General features: G+C 33.1%; 1 protein-coding gene across 1 annotated transcript in view; it reads left to right on the forward strand.

The window, feature by feature from the left end:
• Window positions 1-27,408, forward strand: part of KLHL4 (kelch like family member 4) — a 123,490-nt gene that overhangs the window by 30,199 nt on the left and 65,883 nt on the right. The window contains 2 exon segments of the mRNA XM_016129519.2: window positions 24,953-25,117; window positions 25,506-25,642. Coding sequence (XP_015985005.2) covers window positions 24,953-25,117; window positions 25,506-25,642 — 302 coding nt within the window.

Raw genomic sequence — 27,408 nt, forward strand, 5'->3', positions numbered from 1 at the left:
TTGTTATTATTTGTTCTGTTGCTTATAGCTACTCTAACGGGAATGAGATGGTATCAGGCCCTTAATGAAGGTGTTTGCTTACAAATATATTTTCCCAATCGGATGGTTGTTTCTTTAACTTGTTGATGGTTTCTTTGGCTGTGCACAAGGTTTTTAGTTAGATGAAGTCCTATTCATTTACTTTAGCTTTTACTTCCCTTGACTTTGAGGTCAAATTCATAAAACCCTCTTTAAGTCCAAGGTCCTTGAGTTTAGTTTCTATGTTTTCTTCTATCCATTTTATTGTTTCAGGTCTTTTATTCAGGTCCTTAATCAATTTTGAGTTAATTTTGGAGTGTGGTGACAGACAACAGTCTAGTTTCATTCTTTTGCAGATGGCTTTCCAGTTTTCCCAGCACCACTTATTGAAGAGGCATTCCTTTCTCCACCATTTATTTTGTCTCTATTGTCAAAAGTTATTTGCCCATATAAGTATGGGTTTATTTCTGGACTCTCGATTTTGTTCCACTGGTCCATGAGTCTGTTTTTGTGCCAATATTATGCTGTTTTAATTATTGTCACTTCGTAATATAATTTGAAGTCAGGCAGAATGGTGTTTCCAGCCTTTTTCTCTTTTCTCGGGATGGTTTTAGCAATTTGGGGACTTTTGTGTTTTCATACAAATGTGATGATTTTTCGTTTTATTTCTTTAAAAACTTCAGATGGGATTTTGATGGAGATTGCATTAAATCTGTATAGTGTATTAGGTAATAAGGTCATTTTAAGTATGTTGATTCTTCCAATCCAAGAATGTGGAGAAACTTTCCATTTCTTTTAATCTTCTTCGATTTCTTTTCCTAGGGTCTTGTAGTTTTCATTATATAGGTCCTTCACATGTTTTGTTATTTTTATTCCTATATATTTTATTCTTTTTTTGCAATTATGGAGGAATTATTTTTTCCACATCTTTTTCGGACACTTTATTATTAGAGTATAGGAACACTACTGATTTTTGAACATTGATTTTAAATCCAGAAACTTTACCACATCTACTTGTTTCTAGTAGTGTTCCTGTGAAGTCTTTAGGGTTTTCTATATAGAGAATCATGTCATCTGCAAATAGTGACAGTCTGACTTCTTTGTTTTTTATTTGGATGCGTTTTATCTCTTTCTCTTGCCTGATGGCACTCACGAGGACCTCCGATGTTATGTTGCATAAAAGTGGCGATAGTGAACAGCCTTGCCTATTTTCTAATCTTAGAGGGAGAGTTTTGTTTCTCATCAATAAGCATAATGTTGACTGAGGGTTTGTCTTATATGGCCTTTATTGTGTTAAAGTACCTTCTTTCTATGCCAATTTTGTTAAGTGTTTTGATAATAAATGGATACTGTATCTTATCAAAGGCTTTTTTTGCATCATTGATATGATGAGATGATTCTTATATTTTAATTTGTTTATGTAGTTATCACATTAATCAATTTGCATATGTTGAACTATCCTTGTGTCACTGGGAAGGAAGCCTCCTTGATCGTGGTGTATAATCTTTTTAATATGTCACTGTATTTGGTTCACTAGTATCTTATTTACAATTTTTACATCTGTGTTCATGAGAGAGATGAGTCTGTAGTTTTTTGTTTTTGTTTTTGTTTTGTTTTGTTTTTTTCTTATGTTATCATTACCAAGTTTTGGTATCAGGGTAACATTGGCCTCACAAAATGAGTTAGGAAGTATTGTCATCTCTTCGATTTTCTGGAAGAATTTGAGGAGAACAGGTATTAGATCTTTGAATATTTGTTAGAATTCACTGGTTTAGCCATCTGGTCCTGAACTTTTACTCATTGGTAGCTTTTTATTTTTTGATTGATTCATTTTCTATACTGCTGATCAGTCTACTTAGATTTTCCAGTTCTCCTTGATTTCATCTAGAGAGGTTACATTTTTTTTTAAGTACTAGTCCATTTCTTCTAGGTTATTAAATTTGGTGTTATACACTTATTCATAGTATTCTTCTATGATCTTTTGCGTTTCTGTGGTGTCTGTCATAATTTCCGCTCTTTCATTGTTAATTTTGTTTATTTTTGTCCTTTCTCTATATTCTTTAGTGAGTCTAGCCAGGGATTTGTCAATTTTATTTATCTTCTCAAAGAACCAGCTCTTTGTTGCATTTATTTTTTCTATTTTTTTTTTTTTTTTAGTTTCAATTTCATGTATTTCTGCTCTGATTTTGGTCCTTTCCTTCTGCTGATTTTAGGCTTCATTTGTTCTTCTTCTAATGCTTGTTTGTTTGTTTGCTTTTAAGATAAAGCAGTAATTTGTTCATTTGGGCTCATTTTTTGTTTTTGGAGATAAGCCTCTAATGATATGAACTTTCCTCTTAATGCCATTTTGCCGCCTCCAAAAAGTTTCAATATATTGTACTATCATTATCTTTCGTTTCTATGTATCTTGATGTCTCTTTTTATTTTTTCTCTGATCCAGTTATTCTTCAGTAACATGTTGTTTAATCTCATGTATTTTTGTTTTTTTCTGCTTTTTTTGCATTCAATTTAGTTTAAAAGTATTATGATCATAGAATATGGTTGGCATGATTGCAACCCTCTTATATTTGTCGAGGCTATTTCTGTGTCCCAGTATGTTGTCAATCCTTGAGAATGTTGCATGTACACTAGAGAAGAATGCATATGCAGCTGTTTTAGCATGAAAGTCTGTAAGTCCAGTTGCTCTAATGTGTCATTTGAGGATGTTATTTTTTTACTGAATTTACCTTTGGACGATCTGTCTGTATCTGACAGTGGAGTGTTTAGGTCCCCTACTATGATAGTGTTTCAGTATGTCTCTCCCTTTAGTTCTGTTTGTAATCATTTTATATATTTCAGGGCTCCCTGATTGGGAGCATAAATGTTAATAAGTGTTATATCTTCTTGGCGCATGATTCTTTTTATCATTATGAAGTGTCCCTCAGTATCTTTCTTTACATTTTATATTTTGACATCTATTTCTTCTAGTATCAGCACCACTACTCTGGCTTTGCTCTGAATGCCATTCACTTGAAATATCATTTTCCACCCTTTCAATTTGAATCTATATTTGACCTTGGAACTGAGATGTGTCTACTGGAGGCAGCATAATGTAGAGTTTTGCTTTTTGATCCAATCTTCACCTCTGTGCCTTTTTATTGGTGAGTTCGGTCCACTTACATTTAGGGTGATTATTGAAATATGAGGTCTTCTTATAGCCATTTTATCTTCTGCTTTCTGGTAGCTCAGTGTTTCCCTTGCTTCTTTGTCCTTGTTTGTCTGTGGTTTTTATTTGTTTGTTTGTTTGTTTAGTTTTCTTAGTTTTGATTGGGTTTTGTGTGTTTTCCCTCTAGTTCTTCTTGTATTATGTTATATACTTCAGTTCTGAATCTTTGTTGTGCAGTTACCATTATGAATATTAGACAGTTATGTGTATACACACACATACACACATTTTCTTCAGTGTGTGCCTTTTCTCCATTCCCTTTTTGGAATTTGGATCTTTGAATCCACCACTTTTCAGCCATTGTTGTCTTAATTTGTCCCTATGTATGCTGAAAATTCATTAATATCTTGCTATAGCAAATCTCTTTTTATTTTAAGCTTATAATGCCCCATTCTTAGCAAGAATTGCACTCCTCTGTTTCTACATGCCTGCTAGTCACCTTACTCCTAATTATGTATTTTTTTTTTGCCATTTCGTTTTAGGTGAGCTGACCCTTTTCAGTATTTCCTGTAATGTAGGCCTCGTTGTGTAGAAATCTCTCAATTTTTGTATGTCTGGAAAGGTCTTTATTTCTTTTTCATATCTAAAGTAGAGCTTAACTGGATACATTATTCTTGGCTGGTAGTTCCTTTCACTAAATAGATTGAATATTTGATTCCGCTCTTTTCTTGATTGCAGTGTTTGTGCTGAGAAGTCTAATAATTATTTAATGGGTTTTCCTTTATAGGTTACCATCTTTTTTCCCTGGCTGCCCTGAGAATTCTGTCTTCGTCATTGGTTTTTGATAATTTTGATACAATGTGATTTGGTTAAGGCCTTTTTTGGTTTGAGATTATTAGGTGTTCTGTTGACTTCTTGAATTCCAAAGTCCAGCTCGTTCCTCACATTGGGGAAATTCCCATCAACTATTTGTCAGAAAATGCTTTCTAATCCCTTCTCCTTTTTTTCCCCTTAGAGAATGCCTATTATTTTTATGTTTCCTCTCCTGATGGTATCAGCTAGTTCTTGTATTTCTCTTTCATTATTTTTCATTCTTTGCTTTTTCTCTTCTTCCTTTTGATTTATTTCTAGATTTTTTTTTTCCCTGGGTATCACTGATCCTTTCCTCCAGTTGGTGGACTTTATTTCTCAAGCTTGCTATTTCATTTTTTTCAACTCTTGCATTGTGTTTTTTTTTTCTGCCTCCAGATTTTCTAATCGGTTCTTTTTGAAGGTTTCAGTTTCCTTGCTAGAGAACTCATTCTGTTCATCAGGTTCTTTTTTCAATTCCTGAAATTGTCAATATAAATCATCTCGTATCTCACTGAATTTTTTTATAAGTACTATCTTGAATTCTCTGTCATTTAAGTCACATATTTCTGAGTCTGTAAGCTTACTTTCTGGAGATTTTTCTTTTTTTCCGAGCTGCCTTGTCACCTTGGTTGTTCATGGTGTTTAATGGACTATTTCTCCACCTGAGCATTTATGAAAGTGTATTCTGCTTCCCCCCACCCCCAGAAAGAAGATTTATTCTATAAACGTCTCTCTTTAGTCTGTGGTAAAAAGGTGGTTTTTTTACTTGTTTTTTTTTTTTTTTTTTGTGGGGAGAGGGGGGCGGTTTCTAGTAAGTGGCATCTCAGGGTCTTGGATCCTTTCTTTATATAAAGCCTTAATAATGTCTTTTTTTCTTATAGATTTTTAATCATGATTGTTAACCTCCATCTCAGTCCCAGTCAATGTTACCAACAGTTTCGTAATGTTTGCTTAGATTATCCTGAGTCTCTGCAGTGTTTGCTCTCCGAATATATAGTGAAAGGGCCCTCTGGGTTGGGGGATGCATGCTGCAGCTCAGCCTTATTTGTGCAACTACATCTGGTTAAAATCAACTTTTGTTTCTATATCTTCCCTGCTTCTCTGCTTTCCTCACTTCTCTGCTTTCTGCCCTGATATCTAGGTACTGCCGCTGGCTGTGTAGAACTCACAGTTCTTCCAGATAGGGCTGTTCGGAGATCTTGCAGCACATTCTCCTCTCTCTCTCTCCTCTTATAGGCATCTATGGCTGCTGTGAGAGGCAGCTTCTTCGTTTTTCTCAGTCCACCGCCTGACACCCAGAGTTCTGACCTGTAGTATTTCTTATGCACAGATCCCATGCTCAGACGTGCTGAGGTGCGCTTTGGGTATTTTTTTTTTAATTTTAGATGTTTAGGTTATTGCCTTTTCAAGGAGGGAGATCTGGGGACACCTCTCACTAGGCCATGTTTCTGATGTCACTCTTGTGATTTAAACAAATATATTCTTTTGTCTTTATTTAATGATATACGAAGTCTTAGTTTTATATGCCACAAAGATATCTTTATTATATTTTCTAATTTTTATTTGTCACATAAAGGACAATATGCATTTTTTTCTCTTTCATCTTTAGAAAAACATCTAGATCTAGGACTTAGTCTTGATATTGACTTAAAATACTTGGTAGCATGGTTTTACTAAGATGAGTGCAACTGTGATGTACCTATCTGCATAATACATCAACATTAACTCCAGATAGTTTTTGTAATACAACATTAATGTTATACTAAGAAAGCTTGAGAAAAGGGGATGCTAATGAATCTTTTTATATATGACAAATAACATTCTATGGTAATACCAAAAAAGAAAAAAAATACTCCTGGAGGTTTTACAACAAAATTGAAAACTAGCATCAATCTTCACATTTTAAACACTTCAATATTTTCTGTTTTCATCTCTAACAATCAATCTGCTTATGTTAAATGAAACATTTGATAGACATCACAAATGCGACATTTTATGGTAAATGTAAGAAATATACTTTTATTACAATAACCTATCCAAATGGAATCTTGTACTGGAATGTATCAATATTTAGTCCTTGATTCATTATTTGCAAATGATTATACCAGATTGCATAACTTATTTATCATCACTTTATAATTATTCATTTATTATTAATAGTTTATAATTATTATTTTAAATTGAAATATATTCATACATAACATGAAAATATTGAATAGAATTACAAATGAAATTTCTTAAAGAAAAATAAAGATATTTTCTAGGATAGGCTAATTCATGACAAAATATGTTTCTATCTTTAAAAAATAAGTAGTATTTAAAGAATTCTATCTTTAATGCAGAAAATTGACAACTGTATTAAATACAAATTACTCACAAAATTCATGAATGTTGTAAAGCAAATAAAAATAGTAGCATTGCAACAAAATAATATCAACATTAAATAATAAATTTTTAAAACAATAAACACTTTAATACCATATTAAAAGCTGGTTGGGAACTGTTTACCCATATTTATCACTGTTCGCATTGCAAGTCTCAAAGGTTTAACAATTGCTATGGATTTTTAAACATCGATTTTGTATTCAGAAGCTTTACTGTATTTTCTTATTGTCTAGTAGTGTCCTTAAGTCCTTAAAGTTTTCTATACAGAGAATCACAACATCCTCAAATAGTAGTTGGATTTCTCCATTTCTTATTTGGATGCCTTTTATATCTTTCTCTTGCCTGATGATACTCTCTAAGACTGCCAATGTGTGAATAACAGTGGAAATAGTGGACACCCTTGCCTTGTTCCTGATCTTGGAGAGTTTTTAGTTTCTTGCCATTAAGTATAATATTGGCTGAGAGTTTGTCATATATAGCCTTAATTATGTTCAGTTTTTTTCATTCTTTACTGATTTTGTTAACTGTTTTGATTATAAATGGATGTTGTATCTTGTCAAAGGCTTTTTCTCCATCTATTGATATGATCATATGAATCTCTTATTTTAATTTGTTTTTATGATGTAACACATTAATCGATAGGCATATGTTGAACCATCCTTGTGCCACTGGGATGAAGCCTACTTGATCCTGTCGTATAATCTTTTTAATGTGTTAACTGCATTCAGTTCTCTAATATTTTATTTACAACCTTTGCATTTGTGTTCATAAGCAATATCTGTGTGTAGTGTTCTTGATTTATGTATCATTGCCAGGTTTTGGCATCAGGGTAATGTTGGCTTCATAAAATGAGTTAGGAAGTATTGCCTCCTCTTTCATTTTTTGGAAGAGTTTGAGGAGACTAGATATTAAATTTACTTTGAATGTTTGGTAGAATTCACTGGTGTAGCCATCTCGTCCTGGGCTTTTACTTTTTGGTAGGATTTTGATGATCGTTTCAATTTCCATACTGCTGATCAGTCTATTTAGATTTTTCAGTTCTTCTTGATTCTGTCTAGGAAGGTTGTATTTTTCTAAGTACTGGTCCATTTCTTCTAGGTTATTACATTTGGTGTTATATAATTTTTCATAGTATTCTTGTATGATCCTTTGTATTTATGCGACATCAGTCATAATTTCTCCTCTTTCATTCTTATTTTATTTGTGTCCGTCCTTTCTCTTTTTTCTTTAAGGAATCTAGCCATTGGTTTGTCAATTTTATTAACCTTCTCAAAGAACCAGCTTTTTGTTCCGTTGTTTTCTATTGTTCTTATTTTGTTTTATCGTTTCTTTTCAATTTCACTTATTTATGCTCTAATTTTGATTATTTCTTTCCTTCTACTGATTTTAAGCTTCATTTGTCTTCCTTTTTTAGCTTTTGAAGATGAAGTATCAAGTTGTTTATCTGGTCTCGTTCTTATTTTTTTTTTGAGATAGATCTGTAATGATATGAACTTTCCACTTTTTACCAGTTTTACTGTGTCCCAAATTTTAAATATGTTGTACTGTCATTATAATTTATTTCTAGATATCTCTTGACGTCTCTTTTTATTTCTTCTCTGACCCAGTCATTCTTTAGTTGTTCAATCTTCATGTATTTGTGGTTCTTTCCACTTTCTTTTTAAAGTTGATCTCCAACTTCAAAGCATAATGATTACAGGATGCATTTGGCATGACTTCAACCCTTTATATTTGTTGAGGCTATCTCTGTGTCCTAGTCAATTCTTGAGAATATTCCATGTGCACTAGAAAAGAATGCAAAAGCAGTAGTTTTGGGATGAAGGGTTCTGTAAATGTCAATTATGTCCAGTTGGTCAAATGTGAAATTTAAGGATGTTATTTCCTTATTGATTTTCTTTTTGCGTGACCTGTATATATCTGACAGTGAAGTATTTAGATCTCCTACTATGAAAGTACTTTGGTCTGTTTCTTTCTTTAGTTCTGTTAGTAATTTCTTTATATATTTTAGGGCTCCCTGATTGAGAGAATAGATATCAATAAGTGTTATGTCTTCTTGGTGTATGATTCCCTGTATCCATATGAAGTGTCCCTTATTATCTTTCTTTACCTTTTTTTTTTGAAGTTTATTTTGTTTAATATCAGTAAGGCTGCTTCTGCTTTTCTCTGAATGTCATTTGCTTGCAATATCATTTTCTACTCTTTCACTTTGAGTATGTATTTGTCTTTGGAACTGAGATGTGTCTCCTGGAGGCAGCATATGGTTGGGTTTTGTTTTTTATCCAATCTGCAACTCTATGCCTTTTTATTCGTGATTTCAGTCCATTTACATTTAGGGTGATTATTGAAATATGAAGCTTTCTTACTGCCATTTTATCTTTTGCTTTCTGGAATCTCAGTGTTTCCATTGTTTTCTTGTCCTTGTGTGTCTGTTTGTTATTTTTATTTGGTCAGGTTCTGTGGATTTTCCCTCTGTTCCTTCTTGTTTTACGTTATGTACTTCAGTTCTGGATTCTCAGTGTATGGTTAACATTAAGAATATGTAAAGGAAAATTGAATGTATATGTATGCATTACATACATACATACATACATGCATACATACATACATACGTATGTATGTATATATTTACTTCTGTGTATGCGTTATATGCATTCCCTTTGTCAATTCGATCTTCGATTCCTCCCCTTTTCTGTTATTGTTCTCTAAATTGTCCTTATGTATGATGAATGTTCATTTCTATCTCGTAATAGCAATTGTCTTCTTATTGTTTAAGCTTATAATACCCTGTTATTGATAAGGTTTGCACTGCTCTGATTCTGTCTGCCTGCTAATCCCCTTATCATAATTATGTATTTTTTTGTCATTTTGTTTCAGGTGGGTTGATTCCTTTCAATATTTCCTGTAATGAAGGCCTCAGAGTGGAAAAGTTCTTCAACTTTTATATGTTTGTAAAGGTCTTTATTTCTTCTTCATGTCTAAAAGAGAGCTTAGCTGGATATGTTATTCCTAGCTGGTAGTTCCTTTCATTCATTTTTTTTTTTTTGAATATGTGGTTCTGCTACTTCCTTGCTTGTAAGGTTTGTGCCGAAAAGTCCAAATAAAGTCTAATGAGTATTCCTTTATAGGTTACCATGTTCTTGTCCCTGGATGATTTGAGAATTATTTCTTTTTCACAATTTTTTGATAATTTTAATATAATCTCTCTTGGAAAAGTTCTTTTTGGGTTGAGATAATTGTTTTTTCTGTTATCTTCTTGGATTTGGAGCCTCAGCTCATTCTTTACATTTGATAAATTCTCATCAACTATCTGTCTGAATATGCTCTAATTATTTCTCCTTATCTTCTCCTTTTGGAATAACCATTATTCTTATGTTGCCTTTTTTGATTGTGTCAGCTAGTTCTTGTATTTCACTTTCATTATTTTCCATTCATCATTCTCTCTCTTCTTCCTTCTGAATTATTTCTAAATTTCTGTCTTCGATATCACATTCTTTCCTCCATTTTGTCATCTCCATTTCTTAAGCTTGGTATTTTACTCTTCAACTCTTTTATCTGTTCTTCATCTCCACAAGTTGTGTTTGGTTCCTTTTTAGGGTTTCAATCCCCTTGCTAAATGACTCATTCTGCTGGTTTATTTGTTTTCTTAATTTCTGGGATTTTCAATCTCAGTTTTTTTGCATCTCATTGAGGTTTTTTTTTTAAGTACCATCTTGAATTCTCTGTCACTTTTGTCGCATATTTCTATGTATTTAAGCTTATTTTCTGAAATTTTTTTTTTATCTTTCTGTGCTGCCTTATCACCTTGGTTGTTCATGGCATTCAATGGAATATTTCTTTGGCTTGGAATTAATGGGAATATATTCTGCTTTTTTTCTTTTCTTCATAGATAATTTATATATATATATATATATATATATATATAGAGAGAGAGAGAGAGAGAGAGAGAGAGAGAGAGAGAGAGAGAGAGAGAGATCTAGCTTGTAGCTAAGGTGTTTTTATCTTAATTTACAGTAGATGACGTCCAAGTCTGTTAAATCTCTGCTTTGAGACTAATAATGCCTTTCTTTCCTGATAAATTTTTAGATTCACTATTGTAATACTTGTCCCCAGACCATCAATGGTACCATTAGTGGATTTTTGTTTCAGTCATGTTTGCTCTAATTCCACTGGAGTTCTGTGGTACTAGATCTGGGAGGATATTGAGTGGAGGGAGGCTATACTTGTGATCGATGGGTGAAGGTTGCTACCAGTCTTTGTGTCTCAGTCTTGTGCTTCTCCACTGTGGCTGCTAAGACCTAGCTGTTACCCCTTTGCACTTAGTTCCTACTCTGTTTTCTTCCCTGGTCCCTGGACTTTTCCGCCTGGAATTTGTTGAACCCTCAGGCAGGGCTTTGTGGGAAACCAGCCATTATTTCTCCCTTCTTCCTTCTCTTGCAGGGAGTTCAGACTGCAAGAGTCAGCCTTTCTGTTCCTCCCAATCTGCTCCCCAACTCCCATATTTCTGACCTCTGGAAACTCTTATGCACAGATTACTCATTCAAGTGTGCTTGTGTGCAGATTGTGTGTTATTTGTTGTTTTAGATATACAGTTTATTGTTATTTCAAGGGGAAAGATCCAGGAACATCTTTTACTCACCATGCCATCATCATACAGCTATTTTATATAGAATTTTAATGAACAGTTTAATATCTGTACTCAGATATGTAGCTTTGTATTAATATTTTCCAAATATTTTTATTAGCCCTAATTTCAGTGTGTGGGACTACTCAGTAAGTATATATTTCCAGCAATATTTAACCTGCATCACTGAATGCTTAAAGGAAGATTTCCAACGATAATCTTTGTTCTGTCCATTTCTCATAAGCCTATTTTAAATGCTGAGGAGTTCCATGGAGGCTTGTATATTGTACAACACTATATGTACTTAAGGACATGTTATTTGATTATTTTTCTGTTTTCTTTAGTCTGTTTGAGGCAATCTGAGGGAGGAAGAGTAGTTGTGTTAGGACCAATTAAGTTTTCCCTTCGTTTTGGTTTTTATTTCAGTTTTCAGTTCTCAATCACATGTTCAATTTCTAATTTTTTTATGTAATAGAAAAATCATTTTTTAAGTTAGCAATATTCATGTTAAGTGTTATTTAAGTACCAAATACTATAAATACCTTGTGCACCAAATTCACACTTGAATTTTAATATTAAAACACATTTATTGTGTTGGTATATACACATATATTCCATTTCTCTGTCAGCTGAGATAACCTAGTGGCAATGACACCCAGTAACAGCAAGCATATGTAGTACTCAGATGCTGATTTCTCCAATAAAAGAAACTATTGCTTCTTGGACAAATGACTGATTATACACAAGATAAGTGTATGGTACTTTCTAATATCGGAAGGTAAGAAAGTGTTAAAAATAACCTCTCAATAATTGAGTATCACAAAGGGATACAAGAGCTAAATGTCAGAGCTCTCAGTGACCAAATCTGGAACATTTTAAGCAATAAAATTTGTGAATTTGTATTGCATTATAAGCCAAAGTATAAAAGAAATATCCATAATTTGATACTGACATAAAAGATGGGTGAATGGATAAATGACAGATAGATAGAGAGATAGATAGATAGATAGATAGATAGACAGACATAGTTATTATAAAAGACATATAGCACATGAAATAGAATTCGAAATAACTTATATAACTACTCTACTCTCAAGGAAATGGAATATAATGTTCCACTCCTTAAGTGTGAGTTGTACATAGTGACTTTCTTACAAAAATAACATAATGGAATGGGGACGAAAAGAGTACCTTTACAGTGAAAAAACTTGACAAACTCTACCTCAATCAGGTAATCAATGTTAATATCAACAGTAATTAGTCACGTTGTCAGAATGCACCCTTACTATAATGTAATGAGAATAACATTTTACCTCAGTGGTCTTCCTCCCCAAAATTCATAACCTTTGCCTAATTATGAGAAAAGATCAGACAAGTTCCAATTTAGGAGTATTCTATAAAGTACCTGACCATACTCCTCAACATATCCAACATCATAAAAAATAAGGAAAATCTGAGAAAATGTCACAGCTAAGAAGATTCTAAGGATACATGGTGACTAAATGTGGTATATAGATGTCATATTATAAAGTCGTACACCTGAAATTTATATAAAGTTATTAACCAATGGTATCTCAGTCAATTTAATAACTATAAACCACTATAAACCATTAATACTATAAATCACTCTAAGTTAAAAAAATGTGTTATCTGAATAAGATTTTGGAATAGTAAAAAGATATTATATAAAATGAGTGCGCATTAAGAGATGATTGGATAATGAAAATGTGATACATATATATATTTATATTTATTTATTACTCAACCATAAGAAGAGATTAAATCCTGCCATTTGCGACAACATGAATGAAACTTGAGAAAATCATACTAAGCAAAATAAGTCAGACAGAAAAAGTTGAGAACCATAAGATTTACTCATATGTGGGATATAAAACAAACACAACAAACAGAGACTCATGGGCATGCAACAAGGATTAGCGGTTACCAATGGGAAAAGGGGGAAAAAAACAAAGGGAAAGAGGGATGGGGAAAGTAAGTATATTACTTACATGGTGATGAAAGGAAATTAAACTTTCAGTGAGGAACACAATAAAATATCCATGTGATGTATTATTAAATTGTACACTTCAAACCTATATAATTTTATTAACCACTGTCACCCTAATAAATTTAATTAAAACATAAAAGAAAGATATTTAGTCACTGAAATTTGGCTTGAATATTAAATCAGCAATTACATACTAATTCTATGCAAAGTATTATATCAGGTGCATTTTTATAAAAATAATTAAAATAGTTCCTGCTTATAAAGAATTAAATACTTAATGGTGGGGTTGACATAAGAAATTGGTGGACTGAGAGACTTTCCCAGATCTTTCCCATTGAAACAACCATAATCTGAACATTTAAACTCAACAAAAAACATCCAAACTGCACACCAGCATGTTTGAGTATAGGAAATACTCATAAGAGCTACCACAGATCAGAAACCCAGGAGTCGAGAGGTAGATTGGGAGAAACAAAGAGGCTGCCTTTCAGAGCTGGAGCACCTTCAGGACGAGACGGAGGTGAGAAAGGGCTGGCAGGTTCCCTGAACAAATTTGCCTGGGAGAGCAGTGAGCTCCTCGTAGCTGGCGGAGGTGCCCAGACATGAGGGCAGAAAGCAGAGAAATGGAGAAGACAGAGAAGCAGTGTCATCAGAGAAACAACAGTTGAATTTTACCAGCGGTGGTTGCAAAATGCCAAGTTGAGCTGCAGCCCTCATCCTCCAAAGCAGAGGGCCCCTTACTCATAATCACCATGACCTAACATGGCAGAGCCCCAAAGAAATCTCAGCAAACACTACCTAAACTGTCGCTAACACTGACGGGGCCTGAGACTAAGGATAGTGAGTGTGATTAAACATCTATAATAACAATTTTAAAAAGGCCATGCCAACACTTTATATAAAGTGGGGATCCAAGAAGTTTAGATGTCACCTAAGGGAAACCAAAAGAAAAAGGCCTTCTTTGCAACAGGCTAAAAAAGAGACCTTTATATAATAAATATTCTTTAGGAAACACGAGCAGAATGCACTTCTATCAATGGCCAGGAAGAAAAATAGTCCATTAAGAACTATGAACAACTAAGGTGACAAGGCAGCTCAGAAAAAAAGAAAAATCTCCAGAAAGTAAGCCTACGGACTCAGAAATATGCAACTTAAATAACAGAGAATTCAGGATGTTATTTCTGAAAAAAATTCTATAAGTACCAAAACAATTCATATCAACAATTTCAGGAATTTAAAACAACTAGATGAGCAGAATGAGATCTTAACAAGGAGACTGAAACCCTCAAAAAGAACAAAATGAACTTCTGGAAATGAAGAACACACTGCAGAGTTGAAAAATGAAATAGCAAGCTTGGGAAATAAAGTCGACCAAATGGATGAAAAGATCAATGTCATTGAAGACAGAAATCTAGAAATAAATCAGAAGAAAGAACAGAGAAACCAAAAAATGAAAAATGATGAAAGAGAAATACAAGAACCAGCTGATACCATTAGGAGAAGAAACATAAAAATAATGAGCATTCTCAAAGGGGGAAGAAGAGCATGGATTAAAAAGCATTTTCAGACAAATAGTTGATGAGAATTCCTCAAATCTAAGGAATGAGCTAGAGCTTGGAATTGAAGAATTCAACAGAAACCTAAATGGTTTCAACCCAAAAAGGACTTCTCGAAGGTACATTGCATTACAATTACCAAAAATCAATGGCAAAGAAAAAAATTCTCATGGCAGCCAGGGGAAACGAGAGAGTAACTTATAAAGCAAAAGTCATTAAATTATTGTCAGACAGCTCAGCATAAACCTTACAAGCCAGCAAAGATTGGAATCAAATATTAAAAGTATTCAGTGAAAAGAACTACCAGCCATGAGTAATGTAGCCAGGAAAGGTCTCCTTTAGATATGAAGAAGAAATAATGACTTTTCCAGACATACAAAAATTGAGGGAATTCTCCACTATGAGGCCTGCACTATAGGAAATACTGAAAGGGGTCAGCTCACCTAAAATAAAATGACCAAAAAAAAATACATAAGTATGAGTAAGGCGAGTAGCAGGCTGAAAAATGCAGAGAAGTACAACCCTTACTAAAAACAAGTAATTATAAGCTTAAATAATTAGAAGAGATTTGCCATAGTAAGATGATAAAGAACGTTCAGCATACATAGGGAAAATTGCTATGACAATGACTGAAAAGTGGAGATTCAGAGATACAAATTCTAAAATGCTAATGGAGACAATACATACGCGTAAGACAATGGATATATATATATATATATATATATATATATATATATTCTACATCTTCATAATGGTAAACATATGCCAAAAATTCAGAATTGAAGCACATAACATAAAACAAGAAGGGATAGATGGAAAGCCCACAGAACCCCCCAAAACAAACAAACAAACAAACAAACAAAAAAGACACACAAAGGAAAGGAAGTGAAAGTAATACTGAGCTACCAGAAAGTAAAACATAAGTGGTTATAAGAAAACCTCATATTTCAAAAATCACTCTAAATGTAAATGGCCTAAACTCACCAATAAAAAGACCAGGGCTGTAGATTGGATCAAAAAACAAAATCCAACCACATGCTGCCTCCAGAAGACTCACCTCACATAGAAAGAAAAATACAGATGAAAGTGAAAGAGTGGAAAATAATATTTCAAGCAAATGCCATTCAGAGGAAAGCTGGAGTAGCAGTACTAATATTGGACAAAATAGGCTTCAAAAAAAAACATAAGGAAAGATACTGAGGGACATTTCATAAGGATAAAGAGAATCATTCACCAATACGATGTAACACTCTAAATTGATATCTAAATTGCCAGTTAGGGAGCCACAAAATGTATAAATGATTACTAAAAACTAAAGGGAGGAACAGACACAAAACACTATTATATGAGGGGAACTAAACAAACCCCATTGGATATGGACAGATCATTCAAACAGAAAATCAATAAGGAAATAACATCTTTAAGTGATACATTAGGCCAACTGAACAAAATTAACATTTATAGAGCCCTTCATCCCAAAAGAGCTGCTTATATATTCTTCTCTATTGCACATGAGACATTCTAAAAGTTTGACAACATACTGGGACACAGAGATAGTCTCAACAAATATAAGAGGTTCGAAATCATACCAACTGTATTCTATACTCATAATGTTTTTAAGCTGGAAATAAATCGTAAAAGAAAATGGGAGCAATCATAAATACGTGAAGATTAAACAACATGCTACTAAAGAATGACTTGCTAAGAGAAAAAATAAAAAGAGAGATCGAGATACATAGAATGAATGATAATGATAGCACAACATAGCAAAACTTTTGGGAAACGGCAAAAGTGGTAATAAGAGGAAAGTTTGTATCATTACAGGCCTATTGAAAGAAACACGAGTGAGACCAAATAAACAACCTAATGCTTCATCTTTAAAAAAAACTAGAAAAAAATAAGAACAAATGAAAGTCAGCAGAAGGAAAGTAATTATGAAAATTAGAGCAGAAATAAATGAAATTGAAAACATAAAAACAATAGAAAAAATAAATATAATGAGGAGCTGGTTCTTTGAGAAGGTTAATAAAAATGACAAATCCCTGGCTAGACTCACTAAAGAAAAAATAGAAAGAACACACATAAACAAAATTAGGGGCAAAAGGAGAAATTATGACTGAAATCGCAGGAATACAAAGAATCAAGCAAGAATACTATGAAAAAGTATATAAAAACAAATTTAATAACAGGAGAAATGCATCAGTACTTAGAAAAATATGATCTTCCTAGACTCAATCAAGAATATCTGGACAATCTAAATAGATTGATCAGCAGTATGGAAATTGAAACTATCATCAAAAACCTACCAAAAAGTAAAAGTCCAAGACCAGATGGCTTCACAAGGGAATTCTACCAAACATTCAAAGAAGATTCAATACCTATTATCTTCAAACTCTTCTAAAAAATTGAAGAGCAGGCAATACTTCCCAACTCATTTTATGAGGTCAATATTACTCGGATACCAAAACCTGTTAAAGATAACACACACAAAAAAACAAAATTACAGACCAATATCTCTTATGAACACACATGCAAAAATCCTAAATAAGACACTAGCAAACCGAATACAGTAGCATATTTAAAAAAATTATAAACCACAATCAAGTGAGCTTCATTACAGGGGCACAGGATTGGTTCAACATATGCAAATGGATCAATGTGATACACCACATAAATTTAAAAATATGAACCATTATGATCATATCAATAGATGCAGAAAAAGCCTTTGACAAGATACAACACACATTTATGATCAAAACACTTAACAAAATGGGTATAGAAGGAAAGTACCTTAACATAATAAAGGCCATATATGACAAACCCTCAGACAACATTATACTTAATGGTGAAAAACTGAAAACCTTCCCTCTAAGATCAGGAAAAAGACAAGACTGTCCGCTATCTCCACTATTATTCAATATAACATTATAACATTGGAGGTCCTAGCGAGTGCAATCATGTAATAGAAAGATATAAAAGGCATCCGAATAGGAAACCAAAAAAATCAAACTGTCACTATTTGCAGATGACATGATTCTCTATATATAAAACCCTAAAGACTCCACAAGAACACTACTGGAAACAATAAGCAAATGCAGTAAAGTCTCTGTATAAAAAAACCACGTTCAAAAATCCATAGCATTCGGATACTCTAATAATGAAACATCAAAAAGAAGTAGAAAAAATAATTTCTTTTGCAATTGCAACAAAAAGAATAAAATTCCTAGGAATAAATTTAACAAAATATGTGAAGGACCTATATAATGAAAACTACAACACCCTATTAAAAGAAATCAAAGAAAACATAAAGAAATGAAAAGATATTTTGTGTTTTTGGATTGGAAGAATCAACATAGTTAAAATGATCATATTACCTAAAGCATCATACAGATATAATGCAATTCCGATCACAATTCCATGGGCATTTTTTAAAGAAATAGAAACAAAAATAATCAGATTTGTATGGAAGCACAAAAGACCTCGAATTGCCAAAGCCATCCTGAAAAAAAAGAATGAGCCTGGAGGCATCACACTGTCTGACTTCAAATTATACTACAAAGCAACAATAATCAAAATGGCATGGCATTGGCAGAAAAACAGACACAGGGAACAGTGGAACAGAATCAAGAAGTCAGAAATACATCAATGTTTAAATGGGCAAATAACTTTCAACAAAAATGCCAAAACATAGTGGAGAAAGCAAAGTCTCTTTAATAAATTCTGCTGGGAAAACTGGAAAGCTACCTACAAAAGAATGAAACTAAACGGTTGTCTATCACCACATACCAAAATTAACTCAAAATGGATGAAGGACCTGACTATAAGATCAGAAACAGTAAATTGCATAGAAGAAAATGTAGAAAGTAAACTCAAGGACCTTGGACTTAAAGGCAAGGGAAGTCACAGCAAAAAATAAATGAATGGAACTACATCAAACTGAAAAGCTTCCGCACAGAAAAAGAAACTGTCAGTAAGGTAAGGAGACAATCATGTGTATGCAGAAGATATTTGCAAGTATCACCGCTGATAAGGGCCTAATATCCAAAATATACAAAGAACTCATAGAACTCAATAATAACAAGAAAACAAATGATCTCATAAAAAATGAGCAGAAGACCTGAAGAGACACTTCTCTCAAGAAGACATACAAATGGCCATCAAACATATGAAAATATGTTTATCATTGCTAGTATTAGGGCAATGCAAATCAAAACCACAATGAGATACCATCTCACAACTGTTAGAATAGCTATAATCTACAGGAAAAGGAATAACATGTTGGAGAGGATGCCGAGTAAAAGGAACCCTCACACACTGCTGGGGGGACTGTAAATTTGTATAGTCCATATGGAAAATAGTATTGAGTTTCCTCAAAAAACTAATTAATCTAATATGATCCAGCAATCCCTCTAGTGCCTATTTATTCCAAAGACTTGAAAACCCATATCCAAAAAGATATTTGCACACTGATGTTCATAGCAGCATAGCAGCATTATTCACGATGGCCAAGATATGAAAGTATTTGAAGTGTCTCATAATAGATAATTGGTTAAAGAATCTATGGTACATATATACAATGTAATATTGCTCAGCCATAAGAAGAGATGAAATACTGCCATTTGTGACAATTTGGATGACCTCGAGATAATTATGCTAAGCTAAATAAGTAAGGCATTCAAAGTTGACAAACCACATGATATCACTTATATGCAGGATATAAACCTAAAAACAGGACAAATAAGCAGAGACCCATGGACATGGACAATAAACTAGTGGTTGCCAGTGGGATAGGGGAGGAGGGAGTTAGATGGTGTAAAAAAAAATCAAACATGTGGTGCCAGAAAGTAATCTAACTATGGGAGGTGAACACACTATGCAAAAAAAAAAACACACACACACACACACACATACACATACACATACATACACCTTACTGTTAAATTGTACACCTGAAGCTTACTGAATTTCCTTAACCAGTGTCAACATAAAAAATAAAGAAAGAAAGAAAACATGATGGAGAAAAAAAAAAAAAACGTCATCTGTGATAGAGGCTCTGTTCGTGCCTCTGGTGACTAAATCAAAGTTTTGATAGAAATAAGGAGCAAACAGCAAGGGAAAATCACCTGGCATCTAGATGAACGGGCCAAGCTATTAGAAAGAAACCTAATAAATCACCTTGCAATGGCAGAAGGTAGGATGGAGCGAGAATGTTAGTCTGCCCAGTTCCATGTGACTGTGGATGCATCTTAAAGGAGCCGAGTCCGTGAATGAACTTTCCTGCCAATAGACTCACTTGTTCTGAGCACCAGCTCCAGGTAGGCTGTTTGGGGAGATAACATGCACTTGCAAGGGGACATTGAGTTGTGAGGGCCGGAGCAAGGATCTTTTGCCAAACAGAAGTTGCAGTGTTATCCACTGTTTCTCTGTTGAGCCATACTCTCTCCCAGTGTGAGGACTCAGTGCCATCATAACCAAGACATCATCAAACCGGATAACAGAGGTAGATCTGCCCAGAGGATTTCCTGAAACTTCACCTTTCACAACTGGTGGCCCCACTCAAGTTATATTCAGGTGTCCTCCTTAGTCAGGTGCCCTTTGCTGAGTAGTATGAGCAGTACCTGGTGTCACAATGGTGGCATCTGGCCTCAGTTTCTGGTGTGTCCTTTTGAGGCAACCATAAGCACAGCATCTGTGGATTGCTTGCTGAATCTTAACAGGTGGCTCAGAAAGGTCACAGGCTGGGGCTAAATTTGACCTGCAGCTGAATTCCTCTCAAGCCTTTGCCACTGGACATCTACCACACAAAGCTACACTAATAAGACTGAGAAACTTAATGGCTTTGCTTAGTATATTGAAACAGACACAGAAAGACAGGCAAAATGGGAAGACAAAAAAGCAGAAACAATATAAGAGAATGAAACAGAGACTCGGAATTAATGGAGTCGAGCAATCTAAAAGATGCAGAGTTCAAAACACTGCTTATAAAGATGCTCAATGAACTTATGGGAGTATAGATGAATTCAGTAAGAACTTCAACAAAGAGATAAAAAACATAAAAATGGAATTGGAAATTATAAAAGTGGACCAGTCAGAAATGAAGAACACATTATTTGAGATGAGAAGTACATTAAATGAAATAAACAACATGAATAAAGAAGAAGATCACATGACCTATGTAGAAGATGGGAAAGCCAAAAACACTCAATCAGAATGGCAAAAACAAAGAAGCCAAGACTATAACAATAATAATTTAAGGAGCCTGTGAGACACTATTACAGGTAAAAATATCCATGTCATAGGAGTATGTGAAAGAAAACAATATGTTGAAGAGCTATTTGAAGAAATAATGATGGGAAACTTCACTAACCCAGTCAAGGAAATGGACATAAAACCAAGGAAGCTCAGAGAGTCCCCAAAACCAGGAAACCAAAGAGGCTCACACCGAGACACATCATAATTAAAATGCCAAATGTTAAATACAAAGAAAGAATCTTAAAAACAGCAAGAGAAAAACAGTTAGTTATCTGCAAGGGAGTACCCATAAGACTGGCAACTGATTTCTCACAAGAAACTATTTCTAAAAAGAAAATAGCAGGACAGAAGGGCTTGGCACAAAATATTCGATGTGATGAAAACCCAGTATCTACAACCAAGAATATTTAAACTAGCAAAGCTATCATTTAGAGTTAAAAGACAGATAAAGAGCTTCCCAGACAAAAATAAGCTAAAGGAATTTATCATCACCAAGCCAGTATTACAGAAAATGTTGGAAGATCTCCTCTATTTAAGAAGAAAAAACATGTATCAAAAACATGAATAAAGAATGATCATAACTACATTTGTATCAACAAGTACCACGAACGGAAAAGAATAAAGTGCTACAACCAAAAGGTAGAGCAGCTGAATGGATAAGAAAACAAGCTCCTTACCCATGCTGCTTACAAGAAAATCATTTCAGATTAAAAGACACACACAGACTAAAAAGAAGGGGGTGGAAAAAACATTGTCTTAATGGACTTAGAGGATATTGCACTGAATGAAATGTGTTGGATTGAGAAATGCAAATATCTCATGATTTCACGCACATGTGGAACTAAAGAACAAAATCAACAATAACAACAAGAAAAGCAGAAATAAACTTATAGATACAGAGAATATTTAGAGGGATACTAGAAGGTAGGAGGTTGAGGGAACCAAAAAAAAGGCACAGGTATTAAGAATGGACAAGGAGATGTAGAGCGTAGCATGGGGAAGATGGTTAATAATGTTGCAATAAATATGTAAGGGAGAAGACACCTACTAGATTTAGTGGGGTGATCACTTTGCAAGTTATGTGGATCTCTGATCGCTATGCTATACAACATGAAACTGGTATATTGTTATATGCTAACTATAATTGAAGGAAAAAAGTCATTGAATTGTACAACATAAATACAAGCAACTAATTGTCTATTTCAATAAAGACAAAACAAGAAAAGAAAAGAAAAAGAAAACCTAATGATGGAATTACAATATAAACAAGAATTACTCAAACTTGATCCCATTGATATTTTGGGCTGATTAATTCTTTATTGTAGTGAGCTGTCCTGTGCATTGTAGGATATTTACCAGCATCTCTAGTCTCTCCCTACTTGATGACAGAGCACCCTTCCCGAATTGTGACAACCAAAAATAAGAAATTGTCTATAGTTCTCAAATTTTATGTAATGTTATCATTGCTCTGACAAAACCTATTAATTAAATAATTAAAAGTTCAATAAAAAATTAAAGATATTTATGGAAATAACTACATTTTCATAGTAAGGCCTAAACATAAGACTTAACATTTTTACAAAAATTTTTTTTACAAAAATCTTCATGTACATTATCTCATGTAATCATCTGAGGAACCCTGTGACATAAGCACTGTTGTTGATATTATTGGTATTAGTGTTATTTGCATTCCTATTTTGTAGGAGACAATTAATGCTTAGAAAGGTAAAGTGACTTGCCTAATATACTCAGCTTGTAAGTACAAGGACAGGGAATAAATCCAGGCATTTGATATTCTTTCTATCCAGGCATTTGTCACAATCTATTGTTACCATGCAATAAAGAATTGGGAAGTGGCTTCCATTGTAACAGCTAATCTGACAGCAAAATATCTCAAATGGAGGCAATAAAACTAATGTATGAGCTCTGTGAATTTATTAAGATTAGGTTAGGTTTGAAAAGACTAGCTTGTTAGTTTACTTGTTAGATTTGTTTTATTACAGTGTACTTAAATAATGACTAAGAGTATACTATAATATTTTTATAACAGATTAATATGTCTGTTGTATTTTGGATACTATATTATTTGATCTATCCATATCTCTTTGAGTACTAATCTCTTATTTCTTCGTGACACATAAACAGAGTTCCCTCAGTCTTTTGAAATCTAACAAAATTATGTGTGGTTCATATCGATGAGATTTTTAAGTGTTAAAAATCTTCATTTCGATCATTAAAAAATACTTCAGATTTCTAATTAATTTATAAATGCACAGGTAAACATAGCTCAAACTAGCTAGTAATTTAAGACACTTTTTTCCTTAATCAAAGAAGGCTGAAAAAAATTTATAGAATAAAATGATTTCCTGCTTAGAACTTCTTAAAATATACTTCTTTTTTTAGAATATGCCCCTCTCCAATACATGGCAGAGTATATGTGAGGATAGATAAGACAATTAGTTGTTGAATGTTTCATTGACTCAATGAAAATTAAATGATACTTGAGTAACAAAAATATTAGGGTAAGTGAGTCAAGTGAAACCTGAATGCTTTCAAGTCTGTGGTGCCAAGGTATTGTTCCTTTCCACTATAAATAAACAAGCATATTTTGTAGCAGACTATTTTTAAATTAAGTTTATTGGGGTAACATTGGTTAATATTATATGTTTCAAGTGTGCAATTCTATAATATATAATCTGTATATTGCATTTAAGGATATTCATACCACGCTATCCTGATTGTCCAAACAATATTGTGACTGAATGTCCCAAAGAGCCTTTAAAGTTTAGGAAGATTCAGAGATGAATCATTTATTTAAATTAAACAGAAAATGTGAGTAATGTCAAACAATTGGCTCAAAAAATTAAAAACAAACAAACAAACAAATGAACAAAAACAAGCTGAAGGAACCTACAAGTAATTCTAACTCCTGGTTGAAAAATGTCTGGAATCAAAAAAGGTAACAAGCAAAGTATTTAAGTGTGTTCATCCAAACTATCAATTTATTTAAGCTTCCACTGATTGTAAGCTTCTATGTGCTATTATTTAAATTCCACCTTTGTGTAATGTTGAAAAGACATGCAGACAGCTTTAATTATTGGAAATTTGACAGTCATCATGTTTTCCTAAGTACTCAAAGGGTACAAACTTCCAGTTAGAAGATGAATAATTTCTGGGGATCTAATGTAAAGCATTTTGACTATAGTTATAGTTGTATACTTGAAAACTGTTAAGAAAGTAGAACTTAAATGCGCTTTCCATATATACCCAAAATGGTAACTATGTGAGATTGTGGATATGTTAAGTAACCTCACTGTGGCAATCATTTTACAGTATATACATATATCAAATCATCATATTGTACACCTTAAATTTAAACTGTTATAGGTCAATTATATCTCAATAAAGCAGGAAAAGAGGTATAAAATGGAAATATGTATATTTTTATTTTTAAGTTTTATTTTTCAATTAGATTTGACATTCATTATTATTTTATATTAGTTTCTGGTATATGGCATAGTGGTTAGACATTAATATAATTTGCAAAATGATTCCTCCAATTAGTCTACTACCCACCTGGCACTATACATAGTAATTACAATAATATTGACTATATTTCCTATGCCGTACTTTACATCCCTGTGACTATTTTGTAACTACCAATTTCTTAATGGGTTTGACATATGGTACTCTGAAGCTTGAGATTATTCAAGAAATATTTCTAATGTGTAATAAGTATACAGAGAGAAGCTTCAGGAAATAATTAAATTTTAAAAGTATTTTGAATCATTCCCACAATTTCACAACTAATCACATAATCATGATACCAATAAAGTTAAAGAAAGGTGCTGGTATTTTGAAGTTGATAAATCACCTCTAGCCCTGAAGCCGAATCATACATAGTATGTTTCATTCCAGATATAAATACTTTCCATGACATTTTACTTTAATGGAAGGCTGGCAGCAATCATAACAAAATATTTAGGATCAGAGGGAATTTTTTTTAAATTTTAAACCAATATATTTCTTTTAGAAGTTGATGTGTCTAAATGACCACTGAATATTCGCACACTCACTAGGAGAATAACCATATTCTCACTTTATCCCCCTTTCAGATTACACACACATTCTGAAGAAATGAATGTCAATGTGTCTGAGGAGCAGTTCCATGCTGTAAACCATGCAGAGCAAACTCTCCATAAAATGGAGAACTACCTGAAAGAGAAACAACTGTGTGATGTGCTACTCATTGCTGGACACCTCCGAATCCCAGCTCATCGGTAAGTATCCTTATGCAGATAGAACATTTTGTGATTATGGCAAGTATGAATGAGAATCATTCCATTGATTATAAATTGGAACATTAAGGAAAATAGTTTTTTATCACCCTATATTGAAAAAGCATTACCATATAGTATCCACTTTCCTGTGTGATATTTAAAAGAGCTAAACTTTAGAGAAACTGATGAAGAGAAACAGCGCAAACCGTCTTAAAGAAAATCAACTTATTCTATTTGCCTTTCTAATTTTACTGCACTTTACCGAACTCTGAAATATTTAAGCGGAAAACAGTGTTACAAACTTATTCCTCATACAAGTGATACTGACTGAATTCTATGCTTTTCAATAAGATTATGGACTGATGTAAGCTCCTATGAAACATTCCAGGTTGGTTCTCAGTGCAGTGTCTGATTATTTTGCTGCAATGTTTACTAATGATGTGCTTGAAGCCAGACAAGAAGAGGTCAAGATGGAAGGAGTTGATCCTAATGCACTTAATTCCTTAGTGCAGTATGCTTACACAGGTAAGCTCTTGGCATCTATTAACTCATTCAATCTTCACAGTAATCCTACATTATATAACCCACATTATTATTATTCTTACTATGCAAGTAAAAAAACATGAAGAATAGGCCAGTTAAATAACTTTTTTAAGGTAGTAAGGTACAGAATCAGGATTTAAATTCAATAGTATGAAAAGCAAGAAGTGAATAACATACTATAAAAAAAATTATGACTACGAGAAAATAAAGCTATCCTAATGCAAAAATGTGAGAACATGTCCCTGTCTCTCTCGAGCTATGCGGGTGCATTCTCATTTGTAAAAAAAATGAGAGTGAAAGTGGGATATTTCAACTCCACATTAAAGGTTTAATCAATTTTTCCTTTGAAATAATAAAGTACTGTTTACTCAAACTATAAAGCAAAGATAACCGGATGAGTTTTGGGGTCAAGTAGTATGTATGTATGAATGTATTCATTCATTCATTCATTCATTCATTCATTCTAACTTTATTGAGGAATAATTGACAAATATAATTGTATATACTTAAGGTATACAGTGTGATGATTTGGTGGTATACATACACATGGTGGAATGAATACCAAGATCAAAATAATTAATGTGTGCATCATCTCAAATAGTTAATTCTTTTTCCTGTGAGAAGAAAATGTTTAATATATACTCTCAGCAACTTTCAAATATACAGTATCCAATACCATATTATTAAGTACAGCCACCATAATGTACATTAGATTCCCAGAACTACTTACAGCTGAAAATTTGTGCCATTTAACCTGAATTTACTGTTTCCTACTCTCAGACCCTGGAAACCACCAATTTACTCACTGTTTCTATGAAATCAGCAGTTTTTTTTATTCCTCATACAAGTGATACCATACTTTCTCTATCTTGCTTATTTCATTTAGCTTGGTGCTCTCCAGGTTCATCCATGTTGTCACAAACAGCAAGATTTCCATCTTTTTCATGGCTGAACTTATTTATATTCATATATAATGTATTATGTTTATTTTATCCAATAATCTGTCAAAAACAGTCAGGTTGTTTCCATATCTTATAGTTGCAATAAATATAGGAGTATAGATATTTATTCAAGTTTCTTATTTTATTTTTTTTAGATATTTACCCAGGAGTGTGGTTTCTGGATCATATGATTGTTCTATTGTTGCATTTTTTCCAGGAATTTTCATACTGTTTTTCATAATGGCTGTACTAATGTACATTCTCACCAACAGTGCATAAGGTTTACTTTTTATCTAAAGCCTTGTCAACACTGGCTATCCCTTCTCTTTTTGATATTTGTCATCTTAACAGGTGTGAAATTATATCTCATTGTGGTTTTAATTTGCATTTCCCTGAGGATTAGTGATGTCTAGCACCTTTTCATGTAGATATTAATCCCTTATCAGATATATGGTGTGCAAATATGTTCTTTTATTCCATAGGTTGCCTTTTCAGTTTATTTATTTTTTCTTTGTTGTGTAGAAGCTTTTTAGTTTGATATAGTCCTTTTTGTTGTTTTTTTCTTTTTGTTGCCTATGATTTTAGTGTCTTATCCAATAAAACATTTCCAAGATCAACGTAGAGAGCTTTTTTGATATGTTTTCTTTTAGGAGTTTTATGGTTTTATTTATTATGAAATTAATATTCTTCTTAATAAGTATGCCACATTTCAATGTCTATAGCAGGTGAATCTTTAGATCTGAATCTGAGAATAGTTCATACTTTTTTGGGTCTCATAAGATAAAGGTAGGCTTTACCTTCAAAATC

Source organism: Rousettus aegyptiacus, unplaced genomic scaffold (genome assembly GCF_014176215.1).
Source record: "Rousettus aegyptiacus isolate mRouAeg1 unplaced genomic scaffold, mRouAeg1.p scaffold_m13_p_9, whole genome shotgun sequence".
NCBI classification, from domain to species: domain Eukaryota; kingdom Metazoa; phylum Chordata; class Mammalia; order Chiroptera; family Pteropodidae; genus Rousettus; species Rousettus aegyptiacus.